At 51.8% G+C, this 11,483-nt stretch overlaps 1 protein-coding gene across 2 annotated transcripts in view; it reads right to left on the bottom strand.

Moving 5' to 3' along the window:
* Nucleotides 1-3,765: 3,765 nt before the first annotated feature.
* Nucleotides 3,766-11,483, bottom strand: part of LOC120238905 (up-regulator of cell proliferation) — a 32,381-nt gene continuing 24,663 nt past the window's right edge. For both annotated transcript variants that reach the window (XM_039242987.1, XM_039242988.1), the window contains exons 3-5: nucleotides 8,896-8,928; nucleotides 8,635-8,673; nucleotides 3,766-6,880 (exon numbers count right to left, since the gene is read on the bottom strand). In XM_039242987.1, coding sequence (XP_039098918.1) covers nucleotides 4,287-6,880; nucleotides 8,635-8,673; nucleotides 8,896-8,928 — 2,666 coding nt within the window. In that variant the 3' untranslated portion in view covers nucleotides 3,766-4,286. The remainder of the gene's footprint in view (nucleotides 6,881-8,634; nucleotides 8,674-8,895; nucleotides 8,929-11,483) is intronic.

Raw genomic sequence — 11,483 nt, 5'->3', positions numbered from 1 at the left:
AACATTCACCAGAGGTTCTCAGCTCTATTGTGAGAACTAAGCCGAACCACCACTGACATCCAGTTATAACAGAGTCTTGAATTGTCCTGCTTCTTGTATAGATAGCCGGAGGAGCTCTGATCTCACATTCCCCCACCCCAGCTCTCCCTCAGCTAGCACCCAGGAGGAAGGGGCAGGTTCCATGGGTTAAATGATGCTTCTGCTTCGGGGCACTGAGGGAGGAGGCACAGTCTACTGATAGCAGGGCTGCTGCGGGTGTGAAGAGGGTGGATGGGCCTCCTGTGTGCAAGCAGCTGGAGTTTTGGTCCCTGGTTCTCACACACCATGCTAGATCTGGACACAAAAATGAGCAAGAGGCTCTGCCTTCCACAGGGACCTCAGGCAGGGAGGGCAGAAAGCAGACAAGTAAAAGGAGGAAAGACAAGGATGAGGACAAGGCACCCCTCAGAGGGTGGAATGGAGGGGGAGCTGCCACCAGAGCCCATCCTGCGAGAGGCGACAGCCAGAGTCTGCCAGGAAAGGGACGGTAGGAGGCCCAGGCAGACAACAGCATGAACGAAGCCATGGGGGACAGAGTGTGGGAGGCCACCAAAGCTACGATCAAGGTCACCTGGCTCTTTTCTGTGGTCCTGACTCACCTGGGCCAATAAAGCTGAACTCTGGTGTAATTTGGTTAAGTCTTAGGAACTCAGGATAAGTTTATAGCCAAAATCATTTTTTTATTGACTTAGAAAAAAATAAAGTTTGTTTTTTTTTTTCAAACTGGGCTAATTACAACTGAGAAGCTGAGGAGAGCAGCCGTATCAATTTTACATTGGTGAAGATTTCTCAACACCAGCGCTCCTGTGTTTCAATAAATCTAAGATAACATTGATTAGAAGATACTGCTTTAGGTACCATTAAGAAAGAGAAAGAGCTGCAAATTTTGAGATACCACGGATTACAAGATGTCCTGTTTGCCATATGAAAATGTTTAAGACCGATTACAGAAGATAGGCACTTTCCTCTGCACAAACCTGTGGGTATACAGACTTGTGCAGACACAGGCCTTGCTTGCTGTGAGCACAGATTGGCTCCTCAAACACCAGGTTTGTGCACCTACCGCAGAGCAGGTGCTGGGGGGGGGGGCGGGTAAGGCCTAGGGAAGTTGAGTAACTTTGCTCAAGGGCAACAGAATCATCTGGAAGCAATGGCCCAGGTGTCCCACAGGCTGAGAACTACTTCCACTCTCCTGGGAGAGGGGCAGGCTCTCTTGTGCCTGGTTACAGACTCCCAGGCACATTTACTCCATCACTGACTAACCAAGTCCCCCGGGAGCTGTCTGTCCACCTTCTCTGAGTGGCTCTCCACCTCACCAAGCTTGGCTCCAAGGATATCAGTGCCCAGTAGCCCTGTGGCAAGTCCCGGGGTCCCTCAGACCCTAATGTCTCCAGGACCGGGGAGGGCAAACTTACACTTAGCGTTCTGAGCCCCAAGTTGCTAGGCAAGACCTAAGTATTGTGAAAACTGGAATCACGAGAGCAGCTCTGACTTCAGGGTATGAAGGGGAATACCCTTGTGGAATTGAACATCACCACCTAAAAAAGGATGAGGGGAAATTTCTGGGAAAATCACTCAGCTCCAGTGCAACTTCTCCTGTCCCTGCACCTGAGAGGTGACAGTCTTCTGACATTGTCCAGGCAGCTGGGGGTTGTGGTTAGACGGGGAGTACACTCCACCTGTAGGGTCCTGCCCAAGACAACCTTGAGCTAAGATTCTGTTACACCCTGTCTTCAGACTGGTTTGTTTTCAAAAGTTTAAATACTTTTAGCAAAGGGCGCCTGGGTGACTCAGTGGGGCGACTCTTAATTTTGGCTCAGGTCACGACCTCATGGTTCGTGGGCTTGAGCCCCCCACATTGGGCTCCATGCTGACAGAGGAGCCTGCTTGGGATTCTCTCTCTCTCCACTTCTCTCTCTCTCTGCTCCTCTCCTGCTTGTGCCTCCCCCTTCTAAAAATAGAAAAATAATGGGGTGCCTGGGTGGCTCAGTCAGTTAAGCAACCGACTTCGGCTCAGGTCATGATCTCATGGTTCGTGGGTTTGAGCCCTGTGTCGGGCTCTGTGCTGACAGCTCAGAGCCTGGAGCCTGCTTCAGATTCTGTATCTCCCTCTCTCTGACCCTCCCCTGCTCACGCTCTCTATCTCTCTCAGAGATAAATAAAAAATAAGTAAAAATAGAAAAATAAAAATACTTTTGGCAAATGCTGGATGTAATTTCACAGCATCTTAGGTCAGGGAGATATAATTTTCCTGATTACTAAGCAGTTATTAACCCAACAAGGTCAAGAATCTTTGTTTAGTAGGAGCCACTACAGATAACTTCCCTGTTTCAGATGTCAGGAAGAGCTTGAATCAATTAAGGGAAACAGTTGATATTCAAAAATTCTAAGCAAGGTTTCCAGTGCCTAACTTTGGACACATGATGATCCTGGGTGACATTCTTACTATGCTGGAGAAGCTACTGGGTAGCTCCCCGGCTCTGCAGGAAGAAAGTAAGAAGATGTTTTAGTATTTCCAGGTGAACCAACCCCTTCCTTAAAATTTGTGTTAATGATCCCAAAGAGATGAGTTTCTAGTGCCTGAAGGTTAGAGGTTCCAAGTTTCAGAAGTGAAAAGGTTTTCCTAAATTTATAATGATATATTTTTTAATGTTTTTATTTACTTTTGAGAAAGACAGAGAGTGCGCGTGCCAGAGCACAAGAGGTAGAGGGGCAGAGACAGAGGGAGACACAGAATCTGAAGCAGGCTCCAGGCTCTGAGCTGTCAGCACAGAGCCTGATGCTGGGCTTGAACTCATGAACCTTGAGGTCATGACCTGAGCTGAAAGTCAGGCGCTTAACCGACTGAGTCACCCAGGCACCGCAGTTTTCCTAAATTTATTAGCAAGAGGTCAGGTTTTCAGCTTCTGTCTGGAAGTCCAGAGCCAGGCTCCCAGGACCCAGAGCAGCACTGAACATCAGGGAAGTAGCAGGCTGGGCATTCTGGGACTCCAAAAAGGGCTTCAAGAAAGTGTTCTGGTCCAGAGGGGGCCCCCTGTGGAGTCTGGCAAAAGAAGAACAAGGAACACAGAGGAGCTCATGGTCACCACTAGGGGCCCAGCTCTTCCCCAAAGTCACAAAATATGGAGGGACAGATTGGCCCCAGGGCCTGGGCAGAAGACCCCCAGAGCTGGTGAGGGAGATGGGGCTGGGTTCCAGGGGTCCTGAGGTGCCCTGGCCTCAGGGAGGGCCAGCACTGGCAAGGCTCTGGCTGAAGCATCCACAGTAGAGGTGCTTGAGGTGACGTCCAGGAGGGAGCCTGGCCCCACATGGAGGAAGTGAGACGAAGGGCGGATGCCAGGGACTGACTCAGGTCCACCTGGCAGCTGTGGGAGTCTGAGGACGACCATGGGCAGGGTCCTGTCAGCCCCTCTCCCCACCCAGGTGCGTGGGCCAGGGCTTCACTGCTCCAGGCCTCCCTTCTTCGTCTAGCAAGTGGGACCTTTATGGCCACACCCAGCGTGGAGGTAAAGACTTTTATTCCCATGCTCTCCATAAGAGTCTGAGGGGAGACCTCTCCGTAAAGATGGGGGACAGGAGGGCAGGTGGAGGACGCTTCTCTCAGGCGTCCCCCACTGCAGACGCTCTGTCTGCACCCTCCTCAGACACTGTGATCCTCTTTGAGGAAACAAAAAAGTTAAGGCAGAGAGGAACCTGCCCATCACTATCAGATGCACATTCATTCACTCCACTCTTTTAACAAACATTTATTAAGCGCCTACAGTGTGCCAGGCCCTGGGGGTATAGTCAGGTCGCACACAGCCCCATCCCCAAGGAGTTCACAGTCTGGGGTGGGGCAGACATGGCTGCAGGAGGCGGAGGGGGCCCGGGGCGACTCTTGGTGGGGGTCAGTCGGGACCAGCAGATCATGGAGGAAGGGCCTGCCTCTGCTTCCTCAGGACGGAGTTCAGGCCTCTCCCCAGGTACCGGATGGGCTGCAGGGGTACCACCCCCCACCCTAGGAGTGAAGAAAAGGGAGCCAGAGCCCAGAGGCCTGGAAAGGAGCTGCACACAGAACAAATTCCTGCTGCGTGCCCACACTCAGTCCCAGGCCCACAAGGCTCCTGGGAGCATCTCTGGGCAGGTCTGCTCAGTCACTTCCTTTTTCAACACTGTTTAGGGAACCCCAGCCCCCTACCCCCAGGCTCTCGCCCTTCTCCCTTCTACAGGGTCAGGAACCAGGCACAGCCCAGGCCCCTTCCTAGCGCTCAGAGCCTTCTCATCAGCTCAATAAGCTGCTGGATGTTTTTGTTTTGGTTGGACAGGCCGTTCCTGATGTTTTCCAGCAGACACCTCTTTAACTCAAAAATGGCCTCACTGTACCCCAAGCTCACCGTGGCCATGGGAGGCACCCCATGCCACAGGCCAGGGATATGCCAAACGTGCTGCTTCTCAGGGTCACAAAAGGCCAGGTCAGCCAGCGTCCGGATGCCGTCACCCTGCTTCTCCATCTGTGCTGTGGCTCTGTTCACATCTCCAGGGGGCTCCAGGAGTGGCCTCCACTCCCGTGGCCTGGGGCCGGGGCCACAAGCGTCCTGGAGGTTCTGGTACACAAACTGATAGTTGGGCATGTGCCCTGTTTTCTCCAACCTCAGAAACGCATGCAGAATAGCCGGTGGTATGTCCCTTGTCTCGGCCAGGCTAACCACGGTGACATTGCTCAGCCCCATGAGCAGAGTGGCCAGGGAGGCCTCCAGCTCAAACCTCTCTCCGGCCGTGGCCAGGGCCCCGCCGATCAGGCCCCCCGAGTCTATCACCAAGATGTGGTCACAGCCCAGATCCTGGCTGAAGCTCTCGGCCACGGTGACCAGCTGCATGAAGGCCCCTCGAGGGCCACAGCCCCGCCCCGTGGCAAAGCGCAGCCCAAACATGGTGTTGAGAAGCGTGGACTTCCCGGTGCCTGGTGCACCCAGTGCCGACAGGACCACCAGGCGTGACCTCCTCTCCAGGCGGACGTGCAGCTCCTTCAGGAGCCCCGTGACCCAGCGCAGGGGCGTGCTCAGCGTGCTGCCATCGATCAGCTCCAAAGGAAGCCCCTTCAGCAGCAGCTCCAGGGCCAGGCCTGGGAAGTGGGCAAACCGCCGCTGGCCTGTCGGCAGCTTCCCTGCCTCCACCAGGCAGCTTTCTGCCTCATAAAACTGTCCCATCTCCCGCAGGAAGTGTTCTACCCCCAGGGGCTCGGGCCAGAGCAACTCACTGAAGTCCACCATGCCACAGTGTTTGGGTCTCAGGGTAAGAATGGTCTCAGGAGGCTGCCGCAGCCTTGGCTGGGCCACGTGCGCCAGTCCCCATTCCATCCACCTCAGGAAGTACTGCTTCTCGGCCAGCGAAGTGCTGCTGATGCCCGCGATGAACTCCTGCAGCCCCCAGGCTGGGTCCTGGCAGTTCTGCTGTGTGCGAAGTTCCAGCAGGCGGTGCCCCAGCTCCACCCTGCCCTTGTCAGGAGGGTCCCCCGCCCGCTGGGCCTGGCACAGCTCCTTCTCCACCTGGGCTGCCTTCCGCCAAGGGTCCCCCTGCAGCCGCAGCTCGTCCCTACGGTAGGCGTCACAGTCCTTGATCCTCCTGGTGATCCGCTCCATGCGCTGCTTCGCTCGCTGACACTCGTCACAGTCCTCATCCACCCTGAGCCCCAGCTTGCGGGCCGCATGTGCCATCTCCTCCACAGACAGCCTCCTGCAAGGGGACCGGGCCACATGCGCCACGATGGAGCGGACCCGGCGCACGAAGCCCACACTGTCAGTGCTGCTGACCTTCACCAGCACGTGAGAGTGGTCCATCTTCAGCACTGGGATGAGCTTGTTCAGGAACCTGAGGTTTGTGTTCCGCTTGCCACGGTAGGGGCTCAGGATGAAGTAGTACTTGGTGGCTGAGCCCCGCATAGAGTACAGCAGCTTGTAGTCCTTCCTGCTGATGTTGTCAGTCAGGATGAACACGGCAGATGAGATCTCGGTCAAGAGCTTGAACTGCAGCCAGTGAGACCCGATGTCGCCCCGCAGGTTCAGAAAGGCCACGGGCTCCGGGAAAACGTCCAGGTCCTCCTTGCCACTGGGGAGGAACCAGGACACTTCCACCAGCCCATCTGCGATCTCCCGGGGGTTGGTGCCTATGCTCAGGTCGCGGTGCCAGAAGCAGTCCCGCGGCCGGTGGCCGGGGCTGAGCACAGCGTTGAGCAGCTGTGACTTGGAGTTGCTGCTGACTTCCATGCGCACAAAGGCAAAGGCAGGGGCTCGGGACAGCACCGCACTGTCCTCTCGGAGGCCGCCCACCCCCCGTGGGGGCTGTGCCCACCATGTCCGCACCACAGCCCTCAGGGCCCACAGCAGAAACGTGTGGTAGTGATTCTCCGAGTCGGGCAAGATGAGAGGGAGTGCAAACTGGCACAGGGACATTTTCAGTACAATTTCCTGCTGTAGGAAACCATCTGAGGAGAGCAGAAGGGCACAGAGAAGGTCCAAGGGGTTCACAGGCGTGTCGGGCGTCGGCAGCTCTGAGAAGGAATAGATGTCTGCAGAGATGTCCTCGGAGGCGTCCCAGTAGATGATCTCCTCTTCCATCTGGCTCTCCTTCTCCGCAGGCCTGGCATCCGGGGGCATGTCCAGCACCATGGTGGTGCTCCTGGCCTCGGCATTGAGCGCCTGTAGCTTCCTGAGGAAGTTCCAGGGCAAGTCTTTGGGAGCCTGAGGAGCCCAGTTCCTCATGCTGTCGCTGCTGATCTGCAGGGCGTCCTGGAGGCTGAGCTTCTGGGCCTGGTAGGTCTCCAGCCCCAACAACGATAGCATCTCTTGCAGCCTGCTCCTCTCCACTGCGGGGGGCGGAGGGGGGTGTGTGGGAGGAAGACGTCAGTGCTCACCCCACCCATCAGGGGCCCGATTACAGGTGGGAGGGGGACAGCCTCCCCAGGACTGCCCGAGACCAAACTCACACCACTCCCAGACCCAAACACGCCAGGCACATTGGACGCTAGAGAGAAGACACCCAGGTGCCACGTTCAAGAACTGGGAGAGTCCATGAAAACATCTATGACTCAGGTTTCTCCTGAAACCCACAACACACAGCCACACTGGGCCCCAGTTTAACCATGTAGAGTGCACAGCCATGCACCCACACATGGGACGCAGACTCCCTTCTCTAACCACACCCCCAACCCTGCCAAGTGACCCTACAGCCTTTCCCCACACTCTGGGCCAGCAGTGGGTCCCTGCACACTGTCACCAGGAATTTTCAGGTTATGTTCTTTTCTTTTTACAAACAACTTGGAGAATTTTTAAAGGGAACAGGAAGTTAACATTAGATACAGAGTCACAGAAATCACAGCTACCAACAATTTTGTGAATCTGAAGCCAAAAATGTCATTTTAATGTCATGGGGGTAAAATATTTGGTAGAGGTGATCATAAGTCTGCTCTTGTTCAGATCTTCAAATACCACCCAACACAGTAAGAATACTTAGGGGCACTAGATGCTGGGCACAGTAACTCCTCAAAAGGTTTCATCCACTGTCCCTGTTCCTGGGTGTGGCATCTTACCAATTTCCATACTGCACAGAATTAATATGCTTTCATGGTCAAATAAGTGAACAAATTTAGAAATGCAAATCCTACTAAGCTATAGGCTTTTTTTTCACTCCTTTCTCAAAAGAGAAAGCTTATGAAGTTACCCAGATGTTTATAGAAACCCTGCCAGGAGGCACAGCCCTGGTCCGGGGCCTTCCTGGGTGACCAGCAGGACTCAGCCCTGGGACACAGGTGTCTCCTCCCCTGCAGGGCCCACCTGCTGCCTCTCTTCAGAACCTGCTCTGCACTGGGGGGATGGAGAGGGGGAGGTGGTGCAATGTGGCTGCAGTACCACAGGGCTGGCAAACTTGTTGCAGAAACAAAAGAGCTGCATGGGGTCACATGGGGATCAAAAGGGTGTTGCTCAGGTCTCCTGAGTTTTGCCTGAATGAAACCAGGGACCTGGCTTTTCTGATCCAGGCATGGAACAACTGTTTTTGTCTTTTAAGTAGCATGGTAGGGAGGGTCAGTGGGGGAAAATCCAGAAAAGAAACCTCATAGACATCCATGCCTAGTGTGTAGCCCTTGGTGGGAGTGTCACAGAAATCACTGGAACAGCCAGAGGGTCCCCAGATCCCACTGTGCTTTAGAACCACTGTCAGGGGTGCCTGGTAGGGGGAGGTCAGTCAGTTGAGTGTCTGACTTGGGCTCAGGTCATGATCTTGAGGCTCATGGGTTCAAGCCCCATATTGGGCTCTGTGCTGACAGCTCAGAGCCTGGAGCTTGCTTCTGATTCTGTGTCTCCCTCTGTCTCTGCCCCTCCCCCACTCACACTCTATCTCTCTCTTTCAAAAAGAAATAAACGTTGAAAACAAAAATTTAGAATCACTGTGGGGACTCAACACAAGTAAGATTCCCGTGTTTGTAGCTTTGCCTGCCAAGATGCTAGTGTCCGTCACGGTCCCAGGTGTGGTGGCATTGAGGGTTAAGGGGCCAGTGGAGACCCTGACACAGGTGCTGTCCTCCCTCGTCAGGACAGGGGTGAGAGCAGAGAAAATGCATACCTGTTGGGAAGTCACTGTCCTGAGCCTCATTTGTACCATCTAAAAAAGCAAAGGAAAATGAGGTGTCAATCAAATCAGCATCTTAGATTGACACACATTAATTTAGGCTAAACCTAGAACCCACCTTCTTCTAAGACAGCAAATTCTCCCCAGTGATCACAACATAAAGTCCTGGTGATTTCTCACTCTGCCCACCCGCCCCCTTTCCCCAGACTGGTCCGCTTCAAACCCTGCTGTCTCTCCCTACACAATGAAACTCACAGTCATCTGCTTCCATTTCTCTCCATTCCAGATCTGGAAGAAAACACACACATGGTGACTTTCATCAGCAAGTTAGGACCTTTCTACCAAAAATCTCAGTGAGATATGAGGGCTACTGTTTATTAATAGTGCTATTCACTTCAGTTTTTCCTATGTACATTTCTTTTCTCCAGCCCCAAATATGACACAAAGTAGTAACAGCTACATATGAAAGAGTGATTTGCTCTAGAATACATATCTTGAAGAATTTGTTTCAAGTTTCCAAAAATAAAATATAAATAAGTTCATGAAACTTACATAGATTAAGCTTTGGTGTTAGAAACTATTTAAAACATAAGTTAGTGCAAATTCTTTGGCTCAATTTCAAGATCACCTCCTACAAACATCATTTTTATTCGATCATAAAGAGTTTTTGAAATCCTTGAAATGAGGCACCTCTGCTGGGGAAGGGCTACAACTTCCATGTCCACAGTTATCTGTCCAAAGTCTAGCATCAGGATATGTCCATCAACACTAACATTTTACTACAGGGTACATTTAAGTTAGTGCCATTTAGATGTACAAAGACCTTAAAACCCTACTGCCATGCCTTCAAACATGGGACAGTGGGAGCAAGACTTCGGTGTGTACTTTTTTTTATTGTTCTGACTTTTGATTCAAGTACAAGTACCATCTAATCCAAAATTAAATTTATATTTTTTAAAGCTTATGAATCAAGAAAAGATTCTGGTATTTTCAGATTTATTAACTCCTCTCATGATTTCCATGTCATCAGGCAGATAAACAGGACCTTTCAGTCTTCTTTGATGGCATCTCTGGAGACAGACATGAAGAGCATGGAACAGAAACAGGAAAGGGGTTGGAGAAATCATGAGAGCATGGAGGACAGATGATTCACACACATCAAACCACAGTGTTGAGCAATCAAAAGATCAGTTTATTCGAAGTGGAGAAAGGGCACTAGAAGATTTTTTCCCAAGGAATCCAAAATGTCCTCTGAGAAAATATGGCAATTACAGGATATGATGGGACAGAGAGGAGCCTGAAACTGGCTCCAGGTAGCTCTGTGAGCAGTTGTGAGCAGGAATCACAGGATAAATCTCAGACTCACAGAAGCCAGGGCCTTGTTTTGTTAGGGATGGGACACAGCTCTCATGCGCAAAGGACAGATTACAGGTAGGCGATGGCAAGGAGGCACAAAGTGGCCAGAGGGTCAGCTTATCAAACTGTAGGAACCACAGTGGGGCAGGAGAGCTTAGACTCCGCAGGCCGAGATCACCAGGAGCCCAGATAAGCACCGGTCAGCAGCAGACACAGGGACCAGCAAGGGCTTGCTCTTGGGGGCCAAGCTCTTCGCTACAGTTCCTGCTGGACAGGCTGGGCTCCAACCCCCGGGAGCAGCAGGCTGAGAGGGACAGTTCTGGCCAGGCTCTCCCACTGAAATGATCTGTCAGTGGGGCAACTAAAACCACTCTCACTCATGAATCTGAATTACTTTTCCCCAGTTATTATGGCACCCAATACTCACTCCAAAGAGCTTTCACTGAGTTTTGGAATGCTTGCTAATGGGAAGTCCGTGGACATTGAAGACACCGTTTGACAACCTTGGGCCTATTAGTGTATATGAAAGAGAATGAAGTTGAACTCCCACCTCACACCCTGTATAAAGATGAACTCAGTTGTATTAAAGGCCTAAATATAAGAGTGAAAGGAGTAAATCTTCATAACCTTGGATCTGGCAAAGGATTCTTAGCTGTCACGTCCAAAGCACAGGTAACAACAGAAAAAAAAAAAAAGACAGATGGGATGGCATGAAGATAAAAATTTCATGTGTATCAAAGAGCACTGTGAACAAAGTGGAAAACAACCTACAGAATGGGAGGAAATACATTCAAATCATATGTGATTTGGGTCTAGTTTCTAGGATACGTAAACAACTCTCACAAATTCAAACAAAAAAGAAAAAAAAACAGTTAAAATGGGCAAAAGATGAGGTGCCTGGATGGCTCAGTTGGTTAAATGACAGACTCATGACTTTGGCTCAGATCATGATCACACGGTTTGTGAGTTCTAGCCCCGCATGGCACTCTGCACTGACAGTGTGGAGCCTGCTTGGGATTCTCTCTCTCTCCCTCTCTCTCTGCCTCCTCCTCCACCCACCCCCGCTCTCAAAATAAATTTTCCTTTCTTATTGTGTTAAAATATATATAACATGGGGAACCTGGGTGGCTCAGTTGGTTGAGTGTCAGACTTCGGCTCAGGTCATGATCTCATGGTTCATGAGTTCAAGCCCCATATCCAGCTCTCTGCTGTCAGCACGGGGCCTACCTCAGATCCTCTGTCCCCCTCACTGCCCCTCCCCAGCTCATGCTCTCTTTTTCAAAACTAATTTTAAAAACATTAAAAAAATATATACATAACAGGGGCTTTTGGGTGGCTCAGTTGGTTAAGCATCTGACTTCAGCTCAGGTTGTGATCTCACAGTTAGTGGGTTCAAGCTCCATGTTGGGCTCTGTGCTGGCAGCTCAGAGCTGGAGCCTGCTTCAGATTCTGTTTCTTCCCCTCTCTCTGCCCCTCCTCCACCCATT

The sequence above is a fragment of the Hyaena hyaena genome, unplaced genomic scaffold (genome assembly GCF_003009895.1).
Source record: "Hyaena hyaena isolate Hyena2069 unplaced genomic scaffold, ASM300989v1 scaffold_218, whole genome shotgun sequence".
NCBI classification, from domain to species: Eukaryota; Metazoa; Chordata; class Mammalia; order Carnivora; family Hyaenidae; genus Hyaena; species Hyaena hyaena.
The sequence above is the reverse complement of the archived record's forward strand: the minus strand, read 5'-3'. Positions and strand labels throughout refer to the sequence as shown.